This window comes from Cajanus cajan, chromosome 4 (genome assembly GCF_000230855.2).
Source record: "Cajanus cajan strain Asha chromosome 4, NIPB_CcT2T_4, whole genome shotgun sequence".
Classification (NCBI taxonomy): domain Eukaryota; kingdom Viridiplantae; phylum Streptophyta; class Magnoliopsida; order Fabales; family Fabaceae; genus Cajanus; species Cajanus cajan.
The window spans coordinates 79,483,982-79,509,949 of NC_138520.1; the positions used below are offsets into that span (position 1 = coordinate 79,483,982).

A 25,968-nucleotide genomic window follows, 5' to 3' on the forward strand; every position below is an offset into this window, starting at 1 on the left:
ATTATTGTATAAATATTAACAAAAAAATTATTATAAATATGTAATTTTAGAGATAAAAAAATTTATAATTTTTTTTAACAATAGGAAAATGTAGACTTTTTGGAGGAAGAAATAAAAGAACATATGGGAGAAGAGAAAAAAATAAAAAGGAACAAAATATTATGAGAGGAGAAACGAAAATATTTAGAGAGAATAATAAAAAAAATATAAAATTTATTTTTAGAAAAGAATAAAAGAATAAAAAAATAAAAAAAAAATATTTGTATCAATGACCAAGTACTTCATAATAATTTTTTTATAAATTAAATGATAAGTTATACTAAATAATTTATAAAAAAATCGGTTCAAAAAATTTATAAACTACTCTTAGACATTCTATAAATTTGTCTAATAAACTTTTCTAAACAAGTCTAATATATGAAGAATATATTAAAAATAGTGTGTTTATAACATTAAAAAAAAATTGAACTATTTTTTTTTTAAATCTATACTTTTTAATATATGAAGAATATATTAAAATAGTGTGTTGTACTGACATTTTTCTTTTATTCTCATATTTTATTTATAAAGCAGAGGAGAGGGAGGGGGTTGTTTGGTTTGGTTCCAGCTACTGGTGTATCTCTTTAAGCGACTGGCGATCGGATCCAGCTACTGGTACGGGTTCTTCTTCCTTTGCTAGGTTTTTCTTTCAATCCTCGTGCTTCTTAATCTTTGGGTTTTTGTATCCACTGTAGATTTGTGTTTATGCATCTGGTTCTCATGCATGTTGTCGATTGGTTAACTTTTTTTTTTTTTTTTTTAGTTTTAAAAAAAATGAAATTTGTTGATGGTTTATCGCTGTTGTGGCTGACTGACTAGTTTTGGTTTGCTTGATTCCAGATCAAGGAGGCAACATGTGGGGTGTTATGAGGCACAGGGTACGATATTTGTCTCTGTCTGATTCCATTTCCATTTCAATTCCATTTCATTTCATTTGAAGATGAACACTTTTATGTGCAGAGTATTCGCCCTGCCATCTCCGCATTCAGATATTTCTCTTCTGCCGCCAAAGAGGTATTTCTCTCTTCTCTCATCAAACTCGCTTTCCCCGATTCAGATTTTGAAACAGAAAATAAAATGTGCAGATTACTGTGAGGGAGGCTCTGAACACCGCCCTCGATGAGGAGATGTCAGCTGATCCTAAAGTCTTCTTGATGGGTGAAGAGGTCATCCATTTCTATCTATTCTCTCTCTTTCGATTTTACAAATAACTTATTCCTGGGGTTGTTCATTTTTCTTGTATTTAAGTGCAGGTTGGGGAATATCAGGGTGCATACAAGGTTAGTTAATTTACTTGTCTTGGCGATCTCTGGATTTAAGAACTTCATTAACTATTACGTCTTAACTTTCTTTCTTCTTTCATTTTAGATATCCAAGGGGCTGCTCGAGAAGTATGGCCCCGAAAGGGTTCTCGATACTCCAATCACTGAGGTCATTTTTCTTACACACACCTTTCATACTTCATTCTTTCGCAGCTCTTATTTCCAAGTTATTAACAGATGAACTTTTATGAATTAAATTTAACTGATTATCCTAGGAAAAAAAGAGAACTGGATTTATAGATAGTTGGTCGCAGCTGTTGGATTGAAATATTTTTTTTGTGAAATATAATACAGGCTGGGTTTGCTGGGATTGGAGTTGGCGCTGCATACTATGGTCTAAGGCCTGTTGTGGAATTTATGACTTTTAACTTCTCCATGCAGGTTAGAGTTTATCTCAATTGCATCCTTTCTTTCTTAAACTGAGTGTGGAGTTAAGTGTTAAATTTGTCACGCACCACTTGGTTTAAGTATACGTACAATGTTATATAAAGTTGACTGGCCATGAAGATTATTAGATGGCATTGTATGAGTTTTGTTTTGTGTGATAAGAGTACATGGGTTACTAAGTTTTCAACACGTGATTGATTCCACCAGGAAAAATGTTAACTTCCCTTTGAGGCTGTGTTGATAATCACAATTGTCAATCAAGGATAGAGGTGTGTGTGGCACACCCCAAAAATGCTTCAGAGGGATAGCAAAATCACTGCCATACCGAAGATTATGTATATATAAATGAGATAAATAATTTACAGTAGGCTCAAATGCTCAAATATGAAGGTTACTCAGTAAAAAACATATTCATCGTTGATAAGCAAAAGTTGTAGTGATATAGTCTGGACTTACAATCATCAGAAACGACAAATCTTAGGCATAATTAACAAGTTAATAACAATTAAGGATCATAAGGGTAACAAAAGTACAACAGAGGTCGCCAAGAGTGCACTGAGGTGACAGAATGAGAGTTGCTATGCACAACATCAGTAGGTTGCTGGAAAATGACAGCAAACAGTGGAAAATGATGAAGCTTAAACTAGTAGGTGGGGTGGGTTGGGGGTGATGGAAAACAACACATACAGTAAACAGCATACCCCTGGGTCCTTTGGCCAGAAAAAAAATGAAGTGCAAGCTAGTGGGGGCGGCCTTGATGAGGCAGATATCACAATATAAATCAGTGGGGCACATGATGAAATCACCAATATTGGTCTGGTCATGATTTGACTCGGTTTGGGCTTGTGATGGCTGCTCTGTCAAAACCTGAAGTGATGCTCTGTGCATTACAAGGATGGCAAAAAGGCAATGCTGTGAAATTCTGTGATTGATTACCCTGTTAAAGATATGGAAGTAAGGATTTGTGGTTTGGGCCAAGCTGTTGATCTCTATATTGGAGGGAGGGATTCAGTTCATTGTTAACAGTGCCAATCATGCTTAACTTAAAAAAATAAGCAATTTTGTGGTGTTTAACTAAAAGTTTGAACATCACATTGATGTATGAATCAATCCAGTTTGTTAGAGTGGCCTGGCCTTTTGGCTGGAATTTTGTTACTTGTCAAATTTTATTGCTTCTATTTTCAATTATTATTCTTGGGTATGAATTATGTTGGAAAGTTAAATCTCTTTCCTTTGAATGAAGTAGGTCCTTATATTTGCAATTTTAATGTTTGAGCATTGGTAGCTTGAATGTTGAAAACTTGAAATACTAATAAATTGTGGCGAATATAGGGTCAACGTGTGTAATTGCGTTTTGTTTTGGGCTTCATTTGTTTGATATACAGTTGCATCATCTTGGCTTATTAGCTTGCTATTTAATTGTTCAATTTTAACCCACTCACTGTATTTTAACTTATGTTGCAGGCAATAGATCATATTATTAATTCTGCTGCAAAATCAAACTACATGTCTGCTGGGCAAATATCTGTACCTATTGTCTTTAGAGGACCCAATGGTGCTGCTGCTGGGGTTGGTGCTCAGCATTCTCAAGTATGGTTCTCCAAGCTTTTTTCTTTCATACACAAACTTTCTTTAATTATTTGTTTAAATTCTGCATTGAATTTTACTCTGGTTTCGAGCTATCGAGCACTGATAAATAATTTGGATTGTCTCTCTTTGTATGTCCTACATCTTTGCTTTTATGAAGTGTTATGCATCTTGGTATGGTGCATGCCCTGGGTTGAAAGTCTTGACACCATATTCATCTGAAGATGCTCGTGGTTTGCTTAAAGCAGCTATAAGGGACCCTGATCCTGTTGTTTTCCTTGAAAATGAGTTGTTGTAAGTTGTGCTGCTTGATTCTCGTCCCCCAAAAAAGAAACTCTTGCTGTTTGATTTATACATGAAAAGGCGTAGCCATAGATTTTGACATCAGTTTGGTTTCAAAATATAATTAATTTGACGAATTATGCCCCCAGATATGGTGAGTCATTCCCTGTTACAGCCGAAGCTCTTGATTCCAGTTTTTGCCTTCCCATAGGAAAAGCAAAGGTAGTTAATTATCTGTAGTATACTAGTATCTGAAATACATCTTACTTATGAATCTATGATTGTTAAACCATACTTACTATGCAATAATGCATTCTTGTTGAATCCTTGTCTGCTTCATGCATTTTACAACCATCAGATTGAGCGGGAAGGAAAAGATGTGACTATTACAGCTTATTCAAAAATGGTTGGCTATGCTCTCAAGGTTTGTTTACTTTGAGATTCTTTTGTAGTATAGATATATATAAATAATGTGTTGTTTACGTGTCTTGTTTGTTCAATTGGCCATTTGCTTAGAAGTACATGAAAAAGATGTAGGTTTGTCTTGCATTAAATATTAAATAAGACGAAAATCAATGGTAATATTTATTTTTTCTGGATGGTTTGGTGTGTTGTGTTTAGGCTGCTGAGACACTGGCAAAGGAAGGAATCAGTGCTGAGGTAAGACTTGCGATAGTTTATAATGAACTTCCCCCTTTTTTTGCAAAACTTCATCTGGTTTATGATAATAGATAGTGAGTGACATTCTTATCCAAACAGGTTATTAATTTGCGTTCTATCCGACCGCTTGATCGGTCCACAATCAATAATTCTGTAAGGAAAACAAATAGGCTGGTAACTGTTGAAGAAGGGTTTCCTCAGCATGGTGTTGGTGCTGAAATATGGTTTATCTCTTTTCATTGACTTTATTGTTTCTTTCTGGTTAATTCTTGGCAATCCTGTTAAGTGTATACTTCTGTTGAGCAGCACATCTGTCATTGAGGAGAGTTTTGGTTATCTCGATGCACCTGTTGAGAGAATTGCTGGGGCTGACGTTCCTATGCCTTATGCAGCAAATCTGGAGAGAATGGCTGTCCCACAGGTAATGATTCTTAAATATATATATATATATATATATAATTTTTTTTCTGTTAACTTGTCAACCTGATTTGGGGGATTTTTTTCTTTCATAATTTTGATCCAGAAATGTATTTTTTATTTTGAATATTTTGAATGGAGGAAATGATAGCCCTGACATGATGGTTTTGTATGACACGAGTTTTGTATCTGATAAAAAGCTAGATGCTAATTTGTTCAAGGATTTTGGTATATGTCTATAGATCATTTAAATCTGGTGGCTTCCTGGTTTGTATGTATGTACAGGTTGAAGATATTGTTCGTGCTGCAAAGAGAGCATGCTACAGATCTGTGCCTTTGGCTGCAGCTGCTTGAAAGTCAAAAAATTTTCATGTCCTGGTTAGGTAATCCTTGATGTACCAAAAACAATTTTCCCCCTAATTTCCACCATAAAACATCAGGAAGAAATTGCAACCAAATAATGCTGGTTTTAACTAATCGGTTATGTTAGGCTTTGGTTTAAAAGATTCTTATGTATGCATAATACTGTCCTAATTTTCAGGACTCTCAGATGCTATACATTTTTTTCCCTTCTCAGCATATCTGGGAGGAAGTTCATGTTTAATAACTTGGATAACAATGACACATGGAGGGAAGTTTTCTGTGTTTTTGGTTTCTGTTTGGCAAAAATTATGTAGTCAACTTTTGAATAGAATCATACATTATCGGCTCTCTCTTTCAGCAGACTACTTAACTGCAATATATAGCTTGCTGTTTTGGGTCCAACTTCGTTTACTGTTTAGTTTCATTGGCAAACTAGAGATATTTGATGCGAGGTCCGTATCCTTGGGGAGAACAAGGCTGTGGGTACTTTTTTTATTTTTATTTTATTTTATTTTTAATGTGTTGTGTATCGACTTCTTGTGGGTGGTGGTTGATCTATAAGACTACGTCAAGCTCCAAACTTCTTGTATATGCTACCCTTTTTTGTCTAGGCGTTGTTTCAGTTAGACCCACGTTATTATTATGTTGGCTGCTGTTAACGTCAACAATTGAATCGAAGAAAACGCTGAAAATTAGACTTTGCCTTTTACGCCTAACAGACGCTTTTCCAATTATCTGGATCCCACAAGTTTGATTTTTATCCTTAGAAGTTTTTTTTTGCACCATGAATCATGTATTGATAAACCACTTAGAGAGTTTTAAAATAGTTATGGGCATGTTCGTTTAATAATGTGTCGATGTGTTATCATTGGAAGATAATTCAGCAAAATTTAAATTAAAAACCTACTTTGGTACTCAAAATATATGCTTCTTAGTTCTTACATTTAATTTTTTTTTCTTAAAGAGTATATTTGAAAGGTAGGGTTGGAGGATAAGGGAAGGCAATGCTTTAAATTTTTTTTTTTTTGTTTATTTTTGTTACGGATGAATGTCTTATTAGTGCATTTCTAATGGAGGTTTCTTAATCTATCCGTTATATCTAAACATTGTATCTAATAAAAAATGTCTATTGGAGTTGATTTATGTGACACAAAAAGTTGAATTTTTTTTAATCCTATCCCTTGGTAAAGCAATAGAGCTTGAGTCTATGAGTTTTTTACATGAAGTATTGTGATTGGTCGGAGAAATCTCTTCCCTTCATGTTGGAACCAAAAACAAAACAAGAGGTAAAAAAAGAAAATAAGTCACTAGAGAATAAAAATAAAGCAAAGCCATACAAAACATGAACAAGCATCCACAATCCACTATTGTGGACGAAGTGAAAGATAAAGTGAAAGAGGAAAAAAAAAGTCGCCGCTCCCGTGCTTACTAGTCGCTCAACGTTGTTGTGAACGACCCAAAATTTGTTGCCTAGCGTTGCCATGAACAACTCAAAGAGAAGAGAGGAGAGAGAGCGAGAGGAAGAGAGGAGAAGAGAAGGGGGGATTTGGGAAGACTGTCGCTGATGGTATTTATCCATCTCTCGGGAAGAGGGGTTGGCTAGTGACGGTGGTGGTTGTGTTGAGGAGGGGGTGGTGGAAGAAGATGAAGCAAAGAGAGAGTTGGTACAAAAGTGTAAAAAATATGATTTTTGTGCATTTCGTGCATTTGTGCATTTGATGAGAAAAATGTGATCGTTCTAAATGAAACTGACTCCTTCAAATGTGATAAAAAAATTTGACCGTTGAAATAGGCATTGATTGAAAGGCGTTGAGAAAAAAAATTGATTGTTGAATGGCAAAATAGTGAATGTTGAAAGACGCTGATGAAAAAAATTGACCATTGAATGATAAACTAGTAAACGTTGTGGCAAGATAGTGTCTCTATAAATTGATTTACTATTCACATTCACTATTCACATCACCACTTCATATTAGTTTCACTTCAAAACAATTCTCCTTTTCTTATTGTTATTCATCTGCATTTTTTTGTGTTGTAGCACATGAATCCCGATTAATATACTTTTTAAAGTTATTTTAATTATTTACAAAATCAACCACCACTTCCACTCCCTTTCGGTCAAAATTTTCAAAATTCTCATTTTTTTAGATACCCACCACTACCACCACCCTCTACCAATGATCATTCTCCAAATCTCCAATATTTTATGTATCTGCCATCACCATCACCAACCAATCTCGGTAGAATGTATAGGCCTTTAATGTTTTCCGAAAGAGTTGTGGAGCCATTAGATCGAGAAACAGAATCACCAATTGGTTCAATATCCGAGTTTCAAGTTGAGCTAGAGAATATCACACTTGATGTAGGAGGATAATAAGGGGAAGAATTATCTACTAAAAAAAATCATGTATTAGCTTCTCAATGGAAGAAGACAACCTCCTTATTCAATCATGGCTCAACATTTCGAAGGATCCAGTTGTGGGAGTTGATCAAACTGGAAATAACTTATGGATAAGAATCAAAGAGAATTACAACAATCATCGCAATCAATTTACAGAAAGAAAACCAGGTTAGTCGAAAAGTCGATGGTTTTAAATCAATAAAGCAGTTCAATTAATTGTGAGGTGTTACAAACAAGCTTGTGATCAAAGAAAAAGTGGCAACTCGGAGAAAGACATTATGGCATGTGAATATAAGATTTACTCACAAGATGTGGGTGATAAATTCAATTTTGAGCATACATGACTATTCTTAAGAGACGAGCCAAAATGGAAATCTGAATCAATGAAAAACTCTATTAAAAGGACAAAGATTTCTAAATTTGGGCAATACTTAGCATCTTCAAACACAGATGTGGCAAATGATTGTGAAGAATATGACCTAACAACACCAATGTTTCGTCCAATAGGCCAAAAGGCAACAAGAAGAAAGAGTGAAGATAAGCTTGTCGAAATATCATCCAGCAAAAAGGAGTTGGATAATATGGCAAAAGCAATGTTAGAGAGAAGTGTTGCAATGGAAAAATTGGCTAAAGCGAAGGAAGCAACTAACTTTAGTTCGATGTATGACATTCTCATAAAGGACACATCTAGGATGATTGAGAAACAATTCAAAGATTACGAATTGACTTGTAATTTTATTAGGCACAAATTAGGAGAATAATTATTATTGTAATTTTAAAAGTTGTTAAATTATCGCAAATTAGACTAATTTTATTGTAATTGATTTTTATTGTTAAAACTAGTCGTTGCAGAACTAGCCGTTATAAAATTAACTGTTATAAAACTAGCTGTTACAAAGTAGCCATTTTTCATGACACTATATAAATGTTACACACTTATTGCATCTCATTATCAAACCCTGGTTATTATTTCATTTTCTCAAACTTCACCTTATTTCCTATTCTCTCCTAAACTTCACACTCGAATTTTCCACATAATGGATTTTGACAAAGACTTTGATACTTTGTTTGAGCAAGTTATAGAAGAGGAAGTTGAAGATAACACCGACGAACAATTAATGAGGATAACACTTGAGATGCAACAATAATTTGACATAACCACTCGTCGAAGGGAAAAATAATGATGATTGATCGGTGTCGTGAAGAAGGGCACAATCGATTATTTATTGATTACTTCTTTGAGAATCCGTTTTACACAAATGCTTAATTTCGACGAAGGTTTCAAATGCAAAGGCACGTGTTTCTTCGAATTGTAAAAGCCCATGGTCATCATGATGAATATTTCCAGATGAAGGTTGATGTAACTCGAAATAAGGGTCTTTCACCATTACAAAAATACACAATTGCCATTCGTATATTAGTATATGGATCAAGTGCTGATAGTACAAATGATTATGTTCGAATTGGTGAAAATATTGTTGTGGAATGCTTAGAGAGACTTGTATCAGGTGTGTGCAGCATATTTGGGGCTAAATACTTTAGGAGGCCTAACAATGAAGATGTTCAATGACTACTTCAAATAGGGAACACACGTGGCTTTATAGGTATGTTAGGTTCTATTGATTGTATGCATTGGGAATGGAAAAATTGTCTAGTTGCTTGGAAAGGACAATTTTGTCGAGGTGATCACGACAAACCTACAATCATGCTTGGAGTTGTAGCTTCACAAGACTTATGGATGTGGAATGCCTTCAAATAATGATATTAATGTGTTAAATGCTTCGAATATGTTTAATGACATTTTGTCAGGACAAGCTCCTACTGTATAATACACATCGAATAGAAACCACTATATTATGGTTTATTATCTTATTGATGATATTTATTCAGAGTGGGCTACATTTGTTAAGATCATCTCTCTACCACAAGAAGAAAAGAGAAAAATTATTTGTCAAACGACAAGAATCGGTAAGAAAAGATGTGGAACGAACATTTGTAGTGTTGCAATATTGATTTGCAATTGTACGTGGACCAGCACATGCTTAGCATCTCAATACATTGAAGAGCATCATGTATGCATGCATCATACTACATAACATGATTGTTGAAGATGAGAGACACACATACAATATTAATTTTGATTATGATAACGGTGATAACGAAGTCTCAACTATCGATATATCTAATGCTCATCCTATTTTTATTGCAACATATTTACAAAGGAGGGCGCATCTTCGTGACAGACAACAACACCGAAAACTTTAAAACAACTTGGTGGAATATATTTGAGAATGTTTTGGGCATGAGAATAACGAAAATTAATGCATATTTATTGCTATAAATATTTTATTGTGTATTTCTCTTTATTATGTAATTTCTTTGTTTTCATATTTAAGTTCTTTCTAATTTCTTGGTAATGCTTTTAATTCTTGCAAATATCTTTGAATTATGTAATTTCCTTGTTTTTAATATTTAATATTTCTTAATGCATTAAAATAATTGTGTTAATTTTTTTATCCATATTAAAAGATTATCTTTTACAAAATTAATATTTAATTATAATTATAACATTATTTTTAAATTGTTAAAAAGTGAAGTATGAGTTGTCAGAAAATGAAGTATGAGTTGGCAAAAAGTGTGGGTGCTTAGAAGCAACACCCATGGAGAAAAAATTGTAAAAATGTAATATGAGTAGCTTATGAGTGATGTGGTATAATGAGACTTATTAGAAGTGAAAGGGAGTTGCTTTAGAAGCAATTCCCATTGTAGATGCTTTTAAAAGTTGGAACATGAATAAAATAGGCGAAAGTTTTAAGTTTTATACTTGTAAACTATTAATATGGAGAAGCCTTTAATTACCAATGTGGTTTGTCATGTCAATCATCTTATGGATAAATAAATAGACGCAACAACTTAAAACTAACATACGTGTTACAAGGTCGACTTAGTTGTACCAAGCCTCACCTACAACTTAGTCATGATAAACATGACCTAATCATATTTTAGATTGTCTTTATCACACCTTAATTAGTGATGTTTGGGTGTGACACCTAGGAGTGATAAGTAAATCTTTATTTATGAGTAATATATGAACTCGTCCTATTTTTTATGAAGAATATTTAGTTTGAATGAGTATGATTACGGGTATAGGTAATGAGTATATGTTTACTTGCTTCATATTTGTATTCATACCTACTTTAATTTTCTAAAAATGTAATTTATTTTTTCAAAAATTTACTTAGCATTTATATAATTTTTATTCTATTTTAAATTTATGTCAAATAAAACTTATATAATTTTATAATAATTATTTTATGATAAAATTTTTGTTTTTGTATATATATTTTAAAAATATTTAATTATCTTTTAGACGGGTATGGAATGGATATGTGTATACTTGACGGGGATAGGAATGAGGACACAAATTTTATATCCTTCGAATATAGGGATGTGGATAGGATAGGGTAGGACAAGGATGGAGATAGTAAAACCTGTATATGCTCTGCCTTGTTGCCATCCTTAGTGACACCATGCATGACACAACATTAGAGATGACAATAGAGTCATGTGGAGGTGGGTACTAGGCTTTTTATCCTTGGTCTGTTAGATAAAAATTTGCTTTATACTTGTTTAATACTTGCACGAGTATTTTTTAAAGTGAGTGCTTGTAAAGTTTATAAATATTCTCATATGTTTATGGATATTTGTGTATATTTTTTAAGAAATTTAAAACTAAAAAAATTATTATAAATAGTTTTAACTTTTATTTGATGTTAATTTTATTGAAATATTAAAGATAAATAATTGATATTAATTTTTAAATTTACATTTAACACTAATTTTGTTGAAATATTTAAAATATTAAAAAAAAACAAGATAAACAACAACATAAAAATAGATTAATCTCATAAATTCAAATGAAAGTCTCGATTCGCAAAGCTAAAATAATAGAGAAAGCACTACAAAAAAAATAACCTGTGCCTACAGACACTTTTACCTATAGACCTGAATTAGTGTAGGTAAAACTAAAAAAAAATTTACCTACAAATGTTTAATGTAGGTATAACTCAAAAATCTATACCCACTTTTATTTGGTGTAGGCAAAACTCAATACAACTTAAAATTCTTTTACTAACAAATTGTCAATGTAGGTAAAAGCCTTCAAAGACTTATGCCTACTACTATTTTAGGTAGGTAAAAAATTTACAAAATTTATACCTACAGTTATTTAATATAAATAAAAATCCATATAAAACAAGTAAATAATTATATAAATAATACTAACCCAAAATGTATTTCTTTCACCATTTTTGTAGGGTAGAAAAATTTTGATCACCCCTAATCGCAACCCAAATGTAATTCTGAAATAGTTTTTAGAATGTTAAAATTTAATTAAAAAACCAGATTTCTAGAAAGAAGTATTTACAACAAAAAGAAAATAAATAAAAAAATACAAAGGAAGTATTCAGAAGTATCTATTGCAGAAGGGCCATGTATGGTGAGGCCCATCATCAGAGCCGCCCAACCCAACCCCAAAAGCTACAGCATATACACAGTTCTATATAATCTATTTAATTCAAAAACCTGATTTCTCATTCTGAATTGCTCCGCACCCATTCCTCGCTCGTCTCCGTTCTCGAATCATGTCTCCGTTCACAGGTTTCTTCATCATGAATCTCCTACAACTTATTTGTTTCTTCTAATCTAGGTTTTTGGTTCATATAATCCTACGTCCTCTACTTCATTGCGCTTTACTTTCGAATTTTATCTCGTACTCTTTTTCTTCTTGAGTCTAATGTAAGATTTGTTTATTGATATTGAGTTTGCTAACAGATGTCCAAGAAGCACTCACAGATCTCGTATTCGAACGTTCACCAGTTTATCAATAGGTATTTTATATCTTCTCACTCTTGAATTCTTCCTCTGTAGATTATAATTAGAATGTCGTCATATAACTTTACCATCAGTGCCACAGTTGAATTCCTCTGCATTCCTCTGCTTGAATTTAAAACACTTGTAACTTTCCAAAGTTGATTATATGTAGATTTTATTAATGGAATTTTTTTGATGAGTTGGCAAATGACAATACAAATTAAGTTATAACCCGAGTCTGCTATTTCAAATGGGAATGGATTCTCTCAGTTTAAACGTACACATTGAATTTATCACTTACTTGGACTCAGAATTAATCAAATTACCACCTGTCTTGAATAATTAAATATCAACCTTTCACCCACAATTGTAATGTAACTTGTTCTACAAATTAATCAAATATAATAATCTTTCCTCAGCTATCCTTGCCATCAATCGAAAAGTTTACATATACACAGTAGAAAATTTTCAATTCCAATCTCCTAGGCCTTTTCCAAGTATGTAATATAAAATTTAGAAGATTTGAGATATTTTATTTGTTCCTAGTGGATACGGTAGGAGTATGGTAGTTGCGTGCAGTTTGGGTGGCCCTGGATATTTTCAACATGTAGACTTAGAATGTGCATTCACAATTAACACAACTTCAGAATGATCATTACATCTAATCCCAGCCTATATAATCCAAAACCGTAAAACATAAGATTTTTCAGTACTTTTCACTTATAATAAACAGGTGAACAAGTTTTGTTCAATCTTCTATGACCCATAATAGATTAAAGTGACAAAAAGAGGAAAAACCATAGGATATATAGATGAACATTGGTATCAGCCTCAGCCATTATGGTTATTGAAGAATCTCTCACCAATTCTTCACTCTTCTTTGCTGCATCAAAGTTGTCTTTACTGTTTCCTTAGCCTTCTCTCCCACATTCTCCACCACCTCTCTTGCTTTCACTGCCCCTTCTTTTACTGCTCCTACAATATTTGAATCACCACCCTGCATGCATTTCAACAACTTTCATACTTCACCAAATTCCATCACCCTATGACCTTGTACTAATGGGATTTTCTGCAACAGAGAAACAAGTACTCAAAGAAACCCCTCCTTTGGATCCAGTAGACTTTAGTCATTGTTGGATGACATTATATTAATTTAATTACATTGGAACCAACAGTTTCATTAGAAGTAATAAAATGTAGCAAAAACCACCATTTATATCCTAATATTGCTCTTATGACTTGGTGGTTATTACGCACCAACAATTGACCAACCAGTCACAAGTCTTGACTAAAAGAGGAAATACTAGAAACATAAGACACACATGAACATGTAAGAATAAGTTAATGACTTTTACCTACAGTCATAACATGTAAGTACAACTTAATGGTGTTTACTTATAGTAGGGAGTGTAAATATAAGTCAATGACTTTTACCCACGCATATTGCAAATTGTAGGTAGTTCTTATAGTGACAGTCAAATGTAATTGTAGGTAAAATTATGTCTGTAGGTAAAACTTATAGTGATAGGCTATTAGTTGTAGCTATATGCCCCCTCAAAGTTGACAACTTCAATGTCTGTAGGTCAAAGTTCATGATACTTTTACCTATGGAATTTAGATTTTTAGTGACATTTTTTGTGTGTAGGCATAAGTCATTTTTCTTGTAGTGAAGTATGATAAATTAAGTGATGTAGGGTTATTTACTTGTATATATAAGGGTATTTACGTAATATTACTTAGCGGGTTGGGATATAAGCATATAGGTAACTTGCGAATCCGAGCTAACCCAAATTGATCTAGTGAGTTTGGATTAGATTTTTTTAGTGTTTAGGCCATACCTGATCCAACTTGATTAAAACCTAACGTTGTATGAGTTAGATAACAGGTTTTGTGTTTTTGACTTATGATCCATGTGACACTCTTACTACCCCAACACATATATTGTAATAATGTAAATAAACTATAGAAATAAAATTTTCAACATTGGTAAAAGGGTTCACACAAAAACCTTCATAAATGTTCTTTAATATCCAAAATAATTGAAAATAAAAATTGGAAAATAAAACATAAGAGTTTACAAATTGTTTGCAAAAGAATAAGTATAACTCCAAATGCATATAACAATTCATGTCCTAGAAATCCTCTGTCCCGATGTCACAATATTAGAGCACACCCACAATTGAACTGTTGGCATTCTAGATGTCACTCAAAGCCGGATCTTTCTCACCTAAAACATCCACAAATTGTATGGTGAGAAAAGAAAACATCTATATGTAAAGCACATACAAACACACCACAATGTAATCTCTTCATAACTCATTACATAATGAAATATTTACAATCATTTCTACATATCATAATTCTATCAATCATGCATCATCTTTACCTCATAATTCTCAATCACACCAATTCATCACATCATATAATTTGTACAATGTTAAGCTCACGCCACCCCTATAGCATCTCGTGCCCAAGGTTGTGCCACGCCAACATAAGTACTAGTTGCCACACACAAATCTTGCAATTAACACTATGTCATGCTCACACCACCCCTGTAGCATTTCTTGCCTAAGGTCATGCCACGCTGACATATGTGTTAATTGCCTCACACATCCCACACTATGCCATGCTCATGCCACCCCTGAAGCTTCTAGTGCCCAGGGTTGTACCACACCGACATAAGTGTGAGGAAACACAATCATATCATATTCACATTCAACACAACATCTCATTTCATGCCAACATACTCACATCATAATTAATTGAACAATTAAGCCATAACATATCATTTCACCATATCATGTTATCAATTCAATACTAAAATAGTAGATACAATATGTATGCATTTGTGCCAAGACATCACACCACAGTCCATAACTCAATTCCACATCACATACACAATATAGATAAGTCCACACTAACAGCTTGATCCCTGTTCACTAAAATAGCCATATCTAAAGTTTTAGATGTAACAGCCCAATTTTCAATTTGCCGTAGGCCCAATTCGTTGCCCAGAACGGGCCGTTTCAAAAGTGAAACGGGCCGTTCTGGAATAAGTTAAAGGCCCAAAATTTGAGAAGCAGAACGGGCCGTTCTGGAGGGAGAACGGGCCGTTCCGGTTTGGAGAACGGGCCGTTCCAGAGGGAGAACGGGCCGTTCTGGTTTGGAGAACGGGTCGTTCTGGAAGCAGAACTGGCCGTTCTGTTGGGTTTGAGAACGGGCCGTTCTGGTTTGGGAACGGGCCGTTCCAGTTGAAAAATTTACGTAGGTTTGAAGGGCCCAGAAGGGGCCGTTCCGATTTTGGAACGGGCCGTAGTGGTAGGTGGGCGAAAAATCCTATAAATAGGCCTCAAATCCTCTCATTTCTACACACCTCTCATTCTCACTCTCTCTTCTCTTCTGTTCTCTCTTTCGTTCCTCTTCTTCTCTCTGAAGACCAAGGGGAACTCAGAGGATGAGGTTCTGCTCCAGTCTTAGTTCCGATCCTTATTTAAGGAAAAAGAGGAGGTTCTGCCCGAGTTCCTATGTATCCAGGTATGGGGGAAAAAAGGATTATTTATATGTAGAGTTGCATGAGGGAATTGGGTAGAAGAAGAGCCCTTAGGATTATGAGTAATTTTACAATTATTTCTGTTTGAAGAATTATTGGCATTATTTGATTCTGTATATATTTAGGACAATAAATATATAATTTGTTTGTAAAAATGATGCTCTAGGAGAGATAACGAAATTATAGAAAAGTGCCTGTAGGGTAGGTTTTGGAAAAATTGGATTATTCCTGTTTGAGGAATTAATTATATCATTAGATTCGGTATGTGTTGAGGATTATAAATATGCTAATAATTTGTAAAAATGATGATCTAGGAGAGAGAACGAAATTGTAGAAAAGTGCCTGTGAGATAGGTTTTAATTAAGGGTTTTATTGTTTATGCTGAATTATATTAAATTGATAATTCCATTGTTTATAATATTAATTTATGAATGTTATTATTGTATTGATTGATAAGAATGAATGATCTTGATGTGAATTACTTGAGGGGTGTGTAAACCCTTATTTTGTTGGGCTTATCTGTTGTGTATGTGAGGTGGAATTGTGTACGTGATGTGAATTTGAATTATGAGATGAGATGTTGTATGAATGTGATTATGATTATGATTATGGTGCCTCACATCAGTGACTAGGGATGGCACGGCCCCTGGGTAAGTGGTGCTACAGGGAGGGCGTGACCCTAGCATGGTGTGGGATGAGTAAGACAGTTAACACACAACACTTATGTCGATTATGGCAGCCCTGACATAGGGTTAATTGCAAGAGACTGTATGGATTGTAATTTGATTGTGGTTCCTCACACTAAAGGATCAAGGATGATACGAACCATGGTAGTTGATGTTTCAGGGACGAGCGTACTCCCGGATGATCAGGGATGATACGAACCCTGGGTAGGTGATGCTTCAGGGACGAGCGTACTCCTTAATGACTAGGGATGGCACGGCCCCTGGGAAAGTGATGCTACAGGGAGGGCGTGACCCTGGTTTGGTGTGGGAGGCAATTAACCTGTATCACTTGTGTCAGATGTGGCGAGGTCTTGGCATAGTGTTAATTGTAAGATTGACATGAATTATGAATATGGAAATGATGTTGTAAATTGTATAATTGGTGTGGATTATGATGGATTGAGATATGTATGTGAAATGAGATATGTTAAATGTGAATTGAGATGTGAAGATGATGAATGATTGATATATATATATATATATATATATATATATTTATTTATTAAATAATGAATTATGATGAGATTATATTGTGATGTGTTTGTATGTACTTTGCATATAGATATTTTCTTTTCTCACCATATAAACTGTGGATATTTTAGGTGAATAAGATCCGGCTACGAGTGGCATCTAGAATGTCAACAGTTAAATTATGGGAATGCTCTGATAATGTGACATCGGGGCAGAGGATTTCTAGGACAGAATATTTATATGGATTTGGTATTGTAATAAATGTGTTTAAAATTGTAAACTCTTAAATTTTACCTTTCAAGTTTTATTTTTCAGTCATTTTCTTATATTGAAGAAAGAACAGTTTCGAAGTTTTATGTGAACCCTTTTACGAACCCTTTGAAAGTTTATTCTTCTTAATTAAATTATATTATATATGTGTTGGGGTAGTAAGGGTGTCACATTAGACATCATTTTTATAAATTATTTGCATATTCATAATCCGCAATACATGAAAAATTTAATGGGATCATCAAATTGTCAAACAAAAATAATTATAAAATTATTCATAATCCTACGAGATTCCTTCTCTACCCAGTTCCCTCATGTAACTTTGCATACAAATAATTCTTTTTCCCCCGTACCTCGATAAGCAGTAGCTGAAACTAAAGCAGGATCTGGTTGGTCTCCTCCTCTGAGTTCCCCTTGATCTTCAGAGAGTGTAGAAGAAAAAGAAGTCAGAAGTGAAAAATGTCCTTATGGAGTGCCAGAGTGTGCTATTTATAGATATCAAGAGTGGCCAAAACAGCCCGTTTCGGATCCGGAATGGCCTGTTCTGGACTCATTCGTCATGTGTAAAATTCACATATGGAACGACTCATTTTTAAACCAGAACAGCCCATTCTGGGGTTGAGTTTAATTCATAACGCTCATGTTTGGAACGACCCGTTCTTAAACTAGAATGACCTCTTCCCAACTAGGGTTATATGCCATTTTAGTAATTTGGAACGACCCGTTCTAGGCTATTAAAATTTAAAATATTTAATAAAACTCATTTATTTAATTAAAATAATTATAAGAAAATAATCTCCATAAATATAAAAATAATAATAATAACTATTATATTAGTAGAAAATTTGGGATGTTACAATCCAACTTGATCTAGACATATAAACCCTAAACCCTAAACCTTAAACCAACAACAATGATAATAATAATAATAATAATAATAATAATAATAATAATAATAATAATAATAATTCGGTGTTTGGATAATCACTTGCTAAGGACAATACTCTTTATCACTCTTGGTCAGTAACGAGTTTTGTGTTTTTAGGTTGATAGCATTGCAACACTATAACATATTTATTTTAAATTTTATTTTATATTAATGTTAGTTATTTGAACCAATAACTATATAGTAAATCAACAAATTAATTTTGGAACTTAATTTGTATCATTATTAACTTTATGAGTTGATAACATTGTATTTGCAATAAGATATCAAACTTTTTCTCTTATCATCATGGTGAATATAAGTAAGGTCTCATATCACAAGTTTGATTTTTTGTTTTCATACTCATACTATTACTCTACTTATTTTCTTAGTGATTTAGGTGTTGAAGTGCTTGTAGGTGATTTTTATCATCGCCTTTCCATTATTTGTATGTTGCCTTGCAAGAGACGACACTCAAGGTACCTTCATATTCTACATTTCAACATGTTGAATTTGACAAAGTCCCTACTAAGAAAATGTCCAAGTAATTTTACTAAAATCAAGTGTTTTTAATTACTTTCCTTTAACAATAGTAATCTTACGTGTTTTTGTGAACATCTTATTTATTGAAATGTCACTTTTGTTATTCTAGATTTAAGTTACAACTTATTTAAGTGCTATCATAGAAATGTTTTATCTATTATTAATGACAATGAGTTGTATAATTGTTGTCATTCATCCTTCTTATCATTAGTTGAATAATTCAGTGTAAGGGCTATTCAACCTCTAGTAAAGTACATACCTTACTAAGTGTGGGATACTCAATTATACTAAGAGGTATTGGCCTTCTACGAGAGGTAATTGGCCTCTAGTAAAGTACATACCCTATTGGATGTGGGGTACTCAATTATACAAGAAGGTAATTGACTTTATCTGACACAATACAATTTTATATTTTGAACAATTATTCATCTTACAAAAAAAATGTATGAAATTAAGAACAATAAATAAATATGTAAAAAGAGAAAGTGATAAAAAAAACACAATTAGATTTCACAATCATAGATGGTAAAATGGGTTAACTTGACCCATTTAGGTCTAATTTGTCGTTGGCCAGCCAAAAATGGGTCAAGTCGGGCTGACCCAGTCAAAAAAATGAAAGGAAAAAAGTTTGCATATTTATTTTTAGTTACTTTCTCAACATATTTTTTTCTCAATATTCAAAGGACCATATAAATCAATGTATTTAAATAATAATAAAAAATTAAATTACAACTGGTTTGATTTGATTTGTTAGATAATAAATCACAAATTACATATAATAAAATAAATTAAATGCACAATGGTTTGTTGCACAACAAATCACAAATTATGCACAAAATAAATATGAAGTGACTTAATAAAAAAAATGAGAAGGTTCGACAAACCAACCTGCCTTTACTCGTTATTTGACCTAGCAGGCTAGACATACTAGGATACCTAGTATGTTTCGTCAATTTTTGAGGACTCGTTGGCTGTGACTCATTTTGTCACTCCTACATAATTTTTTCTCAATAACTAAAGTTTTGATTATCCTTCTACTAAAATATGCATTTAGCTCTAAAAAACAATCATAAGAGCAAGAAAATAGAAAACAGAGAAGAAAAAACTCAATTATATTGATAAAAAAAATAAATTTTCCAAGAATTTTTTAACCTTAATTGCAAGGTTTCTAGAGTGAGTCTAAAACCAAATAAAAGAAAAACTTAAAAGAAAACACAAAATACAAAATTAAATTAAATTGTTCTTAACCTGAAAGGTAAAATAAAACATAAAATAATAATCTTGAAGCTATTATACGAGGGTTTCACAAGTGTTGTGCACTTCATATATATGTTTCATAGCTTCTTATTCCTTTTTTTAATTAATCATAATTAGCTTTTTTTATTCCAATCATATATTCTTCTTTTTACATAAAAAATAAATAAAAATAAATTAGAATAATAAAAATATATAATGTCTTGAGAAAATATCTAAATATCTTTAAAATTGGCTCTTATGTATTAAATATAAAATCATTTTTGCACAAAATTATTTTTAGGAATTTTTCTTTAATTAGAGGGTTTGTAGGAATTTTTTAATTTTTTATTTAATTCATTTTTATTTATCATAATTCTTATGTATTAAATATTAATAATTTAAAAGAATTTGTCAATAAATAAATTTTATTACAATATAAAATATTTATCATAAATATAAAATACAATTTATATATTCTAAATATTTATGTATACTCATTTTAAATATAATTTAAAAATTTAACCATAATATATATAATTTAATATAAATTTTAATTATATATAACCAATATACTTGTGTATTTCACTTGTACATGTTAAAATACTTCAACCTTATATATTAAACACAAGCCTCTATTTTGTTTAGAAGTATTTTTAGAAGTTTTTCTTTAATAAAAGAGTTCGTAGAAATTTTATTAACTTGTTATTTAATTTAATTTTTATTTATCATAATTATTTATATATTACATATTAATAATTTTTTAAAAAAATTATCAATAAACAAATAAATAAAAATTGTTAAAATATGAATTATTTATCATAAATTTAAAATACAATTTTTATATTCAAAAAATTTATGTATACTTATTTTAAATATAATTTAAAAATTCAAACATGATATATATAAGTATATATATAATTTTATATAAATTTTAATTATATATAATAAACATGTTGGTACATTACGCATGTTAAAATACTATTTCGTTGAAAAAGAGTAATAATTATAACCAATGCAATGCATATTCATTACAAGATAATAATTGAACAAATTGACAAATTTAAATAGATGGACAATGTATTTGATTTGCTAAATAATAAGGGATAAGAAAATATGAAATTATTTGTTCTTTGTATGATTTTAAAAATAGTCATTTATAATCTATAATATATATAAAGGTGATAATTTGATTTACTGTACATATTTTTTTAAGTGATTTTATTCTTAAAATTTTAAATAATAAAAAATATTATTAAAAATGAATCACTTTTATAAATAAAAGATTTGAATTCAAGACCTTGATGTTTGAAAACCAAACACAACACTAATTACAAATATTGATAATTTTTAAATATTTTTATCAAATAAAATATAGAAGTATAAAATGACTCTACTCTATTAGTAATTTATATATGTGGTTCATTATTTTCGCGTACATAATTTTTAAGATATTTTTATTCTTTATTAATAAACTACTTACACATTTTATATAAGATAACTAAATATTTTCACTTTATTAATTTAAATAAAAATTATTTATTTTTTAAAATTACATATTTATTTTGTAACTTCTATGCCTTAATCTTTTTTTGGTAAAATAGGAAAGTTAAAACAAAGCAGACAACTCAAGACATAGAGTCTCGCCTTAATGGAAACAAAATAAAATCTGGAGGACTCCTCTAAAATACATTGGAACCTAGGTTCCTTACACCCCAACTAGCAAGCGTATGAGCTACTGAGTTTATTTCTCGAGGAATATGACTTACGTAAACTACCCAATCCCGAGCTAGCAATCGCTGAACACGCCGAATAACATCATAGTGCTTGTGCAGATAATCCTTATCCGTTGGCCGATCTTGAAACAACTTAACAGCTCCCAGACAGTCACATTCGCAGCTCACCTTCCGAAACCCACCTTCCCAACAAAACGAGAGACCCTCATCCAAAGCCAACAACTCAGCACGTAACGCATCACCAGGTAAGGCAGCTCGCGAAAAGCCCCCCGCCACATACTTGCCCAATCACGAATTACTCCACCCATCCCCATAGCAGAAGTCTCACTCAACCAACTGCCGTCCGTGTTTAGCTTGACCCATGGGTGCTCCGGAGGCCTCCAAAGGGCTTGCTCCACCCATAAACGCCTCTTAGCGTTATACGCACTGTTCTCCACCATAGATAGTATCACCTTCCGACGGACCGCCGAGATTTGCCAGAGCTCATCATTAAACACCATGTTATTCCTAAAGCGCCAAACCCACCACAAGGTGATGGATAGCATAATAGCATCCTTGTGCAAGATAATCCCCTTTAGCCACTGAAAACAATCCATTACAGAGAAGGACCACCCCACACTGCACCCGCCAGACATCAGCACCTCTCGCGAATATGGGCAATCCCGAAGAGCGTGTAAAATGGTCTCGTGAGGGCAAGAGCAACGCGAGCATGCACCTGACTTTGCCAACCTCCTATCCGCCCGAACCTGATTCGTTGGGAGGGCTGAATGAAGGCATTGCCACATAAAGAACTTAACCTTCTCAGGGATCCTTATCCTCCAAAGCTTCTTCCAAACTGCATCCCCCTCCGCTGCCAACCTCGGGGTTAGAAAACGATATCCAGATGTCGCTTTATAGCAACCCGAGATAGCACTCCCCCACACAAAGTGATCTAACCCCAAAGGGGAATTGACAACACTCAACTGTTGGACCGAGTTTATCAGCTCGGTCGGAAGAACCGTATACAAGGCATTGAAGCTCCATTCTCCACTAATCCAGCAGTCGGCAACCGTTTTGTTGGTGTCCGCAATGTGAACAAAAGGGACTTTCCCGCACCAAAGCCCATTACCTGACCAATCCGTGTACCAAAGTGATGAGGCGCCCGAACCTAGATTAGGCTGGAATCCCTCACGGAGTGAAGGAAGGGCCTTTATAATACACGACCAGATTGGAGAAGCACCCCGCTAATTTTGAGCACACAAGATAGAATCTCCATGTAGATAGAGGTTGCTGAGGAGTTGAACCCAAGGCTTCTGCGGGTCCGAAAGCAGATCCCAAACTAACTTCCCAAGGAGTGATACATTCACCCTGCGCGCCTCCCTAACCCCTAGGCCACCTAACTCTTTAGATTGAGTAACAACATCCCAACTCACTGGAGACCAAAATCGTGTATTATCAGCCTTTGCCCAGAGCATACGACGGCAAACCTGATCAATTCTATTACACACTGCTTGGGGGAGCCACAATGATTTCATGCTATAAACGGGAATAGAGGAGATGGTAGACTTCACCAGACACAACTTTCCTGCCTTATTGAGGAGCTTGGCCTTCCAAGCCGCGAGTCGACCCTGAATCTTATCCATCACATCATAGAAATCTGCGCACCTCGGCTGACCATGAGTTATGGGAACACCCAGATACTTCCCAATCTGAGCCGTATAGCTAATCCCTAGCAGTCCTTCCAACGTATCAATCCTCCTCTGCGAAACCCTTCTAGAGCTCACAAACTTGGACTTAGTCAAATTGACTCTTAAGCCTGGTGAACGCGAAAATTCCTCCAAGAGAGGTGCCACCAAACGAGCCTGGTCCTCTGAAGCTTGACAAAACAGTAAGATGTCATCAGCAAAGAAAAGGTGTGAAAGCGGTAGCCCCCCAGGAGATAGCTGAATCGGTTTCCAAAGACCCACCTGGAGCAACTCAGATATCCTAAGGGATAGGCGCTCCATGCAAAAAACGAACAAATATGGAGATAATGGGTCTCCCTGCCGAAGGCCTCGGGACGGGACAAATGACGGTAGTGTGCTTCCATTCCAAAGGAGGGAAATTGATGAATTCTTCAACCCCCATATGATAAGTTGGATTATGATCGTAGGAAACCCAAACTGCATCAGCGTAGACTCCAAGAACTCCCACCTGACCCTGTCGTATGCCTTTTCAAGATCGATTTTTAAGGCCAAGGAACCCACACCTGAGCCGTCTTTCCGAACGAAATGAAAGGCTTCCTGAGCAATAATACTGTGGTCACAAGTCCTCCTCCCAGGGATAAAGCTGCCCTGGAAAGGCCCAATGACGCCCTGCAAGAACGGTTGAAGACGAGCTACAATCACTTTAGAAATAACCTTCCAGGCGACATTGCATAAGCTAATAGGACGAAATTCTTTGAGGCTAACTAGGTGGTTCACCTTCGGAAGTAACACCATTTGCGTCTCTAAGAGTGATGTGTCCGAGTACCCCAACCGAAAGGCATCCCTCACCGTACGCCATAATTCATCACCCACAATAGGCCAATACTGCTTGAAAAAGAATGGTCGAAACCCATCTGGCCCTGGTGCCTTGAACGACTTCATGCTCATCACCGCCCGGCGAACCTTCTCCTTCGTGACTGGGGCAGTTAAGGCAGGTCGGGCCTCAACTCCCAAGCCATGTGAAATCAGGATGTATGTCTAGAGACCCTTGATCGTTCTCCACCGAGAAAAGCTCCTTATAGAACCTGACTGCCTCGGTTTTCATGACCACAGGGTCTGTATGCCAAGTTCCATCTGGTAAAAACAACCCCTGTATTTTGTTCCTCCTTCTTCTCGCGAGTGTTTGAGCATGGAAGAAGGACGTGTTGCGGTCCCCAAACTTCACCCACTTCTCTCTAGATTTCTGAAACCATAGATACTCCTCCCGAAGACAAGTTTCGTCCAACTCCATTTGTATAGCCTTCTCCAAGCGCGACAGGCTCTCTGAATCCCCTATCTCCAGTTGTAGCTGTACCCCTTTAAGACGACGTTGGAGAGCCTTCTTCCTAGTAAGGATATTCCCAAACACCTCTTTGTTAAACTTGAGGGCATCTACTTGAACAACTTGTAGCCCATTAGCAAGGGTCGGCTTGCTACGACACCACGCCTCCCTAACGATCCGCTCAAAGTCTTTATGGGTGGCCCATGCAGCTTGGAACCGAAAGGGTCGATCCGGAGATTTGTCCCTAGAGCCGTCACGCCGTAGTAAGAGCGGGCAATGATCAGAATAGACCCGACACAGATTCTCAACATATGCTTCCGGAAACATTGCTTGCCACGCGACATTACACACCGCTCGGTCTAACCGCTTTGCCAGCACAACCCCTCGTTGATTTCGATACCACGTAAAGTGAAGGCCCTTAGCCCCCATGTCGAGAAGATTGCAATCATTAAGAACCTCTAGAAACTGTGATGCCCATGCCATCGAGAAACGACCCCCACGACACTCCGTTGACAACAAAATTTCATTAAAGTCCCCAAGCACTAGCCATGGAAGCGTAATTCGTCCTCCCAACTCCCGAAGGTGAGCCCAAACCTGTTGTCTGAGTTCCACCCGAGGATTAGCATAAACGGCAGTACAAACCCAGCTCTTGCTCCCTTCAACAACTGTAAACGAGATGGCCTGAGGGTGAGAGGCAAAGTCGGAGGTGGTAGCAGAGCAAGACAAGGCCATCAAAACCCAAATACCCCCAAAATGCCTCGTAGCCTCAATGCTATAACACAGCTTATAGTCCAAATTTTTCCAAAAGGATTCCACCGAAGAGAACTGGCAATGAGTTTCCAAGACAACAAAAATAGACGGGTGGTGGAGCCTTACTAACTCGGAAACCCTCCTTTTACCCTTGGCATTAACAGCCCCTCTAATGTTCCAACTCAAGATATTGAAATTTGTAGACATTAAATAAAGCAAAACTCGACAGGTACTTACACCATCATGGCCTCCTCTTCCAATAGCTGATCATATTGCATCACATCTTCCGTCCCCGATATGTCTCGCCCACTATCCTCGGACTCGTGAATTACCAAGGTCTTGCCACCTAGTTGGGGCGCAATGGAGACCAATCCCGTATGCAGGTTCCCCATGAGGCCTTCGTGCATGTCTCGTGAGCCTCCCAGAGTAGGATTATCTTGCGAACTGCTG

At 34.7% G+C, this 25,968-nt stretch overlaps 2 protein-coding genes, 1 long non-coding RNA gene and 1 pseudogene across 5 annotated transcripts; 3 read left to right on the top strand and 1 right to left on the bottom strand.

Moving 5' to 3' along the window:
* Nucleotides 1–517: 517 nt before the first annotated feature.
* MAB1 (Transketolase family protein) lies at nucleotides 518–5,341 on the top strand. Of its 3 annotated transcripts, XM_020363771.3 has the most exons (16): nucleotides 518–654; nucleotides 880–917; nucleotides 1,000–1,053; nucleotides 1,125–1,205; nucleotides 1,293–1,319; nucleotides 1,408–1,470; nucleotides 1,656–1,742; nucleotides 3,213–3,338; nucleotides 3,496–3,629; nucleotides 3,767–3,839; nucleotides 3,976–4,041; nucleotides 4,239–4,277; nucleotides 4,377–4,501; nucleotides 4,584–4,698; nucleotides 4,980–5,077; nucleotides 5,236–5,341. In XM_020363771.3, the coding sequence occupies exons 2-15, from the start codon at nucleotides 894–896 to the stop codon at nucleotides 5,046–5,048; spliced, it is 1,083 nt and encodes a 360-aa protein (XP_020219360.1). In that variant the 5' UTR covers nucleotides 518–654; nucleotides 880–893; the 3' UTR covers nucleotides 5,049–5,077; nucleotides 5,236–5,341. The 3 variants fall into 3 exon arrangements, with proteins under 3 accessions (XP_020219360.1, XP_020219359.1, XP_020219362.1); XM_020363770.3 differs by having other exon boundaries at nucleotides 519–654; nucleotides 4,980–5,341; XM_020363773.3 differs by having other exon boundaries at nucleotides 599–679; nucleotides 4,980–5,341.
* A 274-nt stretch (nucleotides 5,342–5,615) lies between these two features.
* Nucleotides 5,616–9,799, top strand: LOC145957548 (uncharacterized; annotated as a pseudogene).
* Nucleotides 9,800–10,268: 469 nt separating this feature from the next.
* Nucleotides 10,269–17,504, top strand: LOC145957114 (uncharacterized). Its single transcript, XR_014433534.1, has 3 exons — nucleotides 10,269–12,117; nucleotides 12,292–12,347; nucleotides 17,208–17,504. It is a non-coding gene; the product is annotated as an uncharacterized LOC145957114 (long non-coding RNA).
* A 6,946-nt stretch (nucleotides 17,505–24,450) lies between these two features.
* Nucleotides 24,451–25,725, bottom strand: LOC145957549 (uncharacterized). Its single transcript, XM_083073826.1, has one exon. The coding sequence runs from the start codon at nucleotides 25,723–25,725 to the stop codon at nucleotides 24,451–24,453; it is 1,275 nt and encodes a 424-aa protein (XP_082929952.1).
* Between the last annotated feature and the right edge of the window lie 243 nt (nucleotides 25,726–25,968).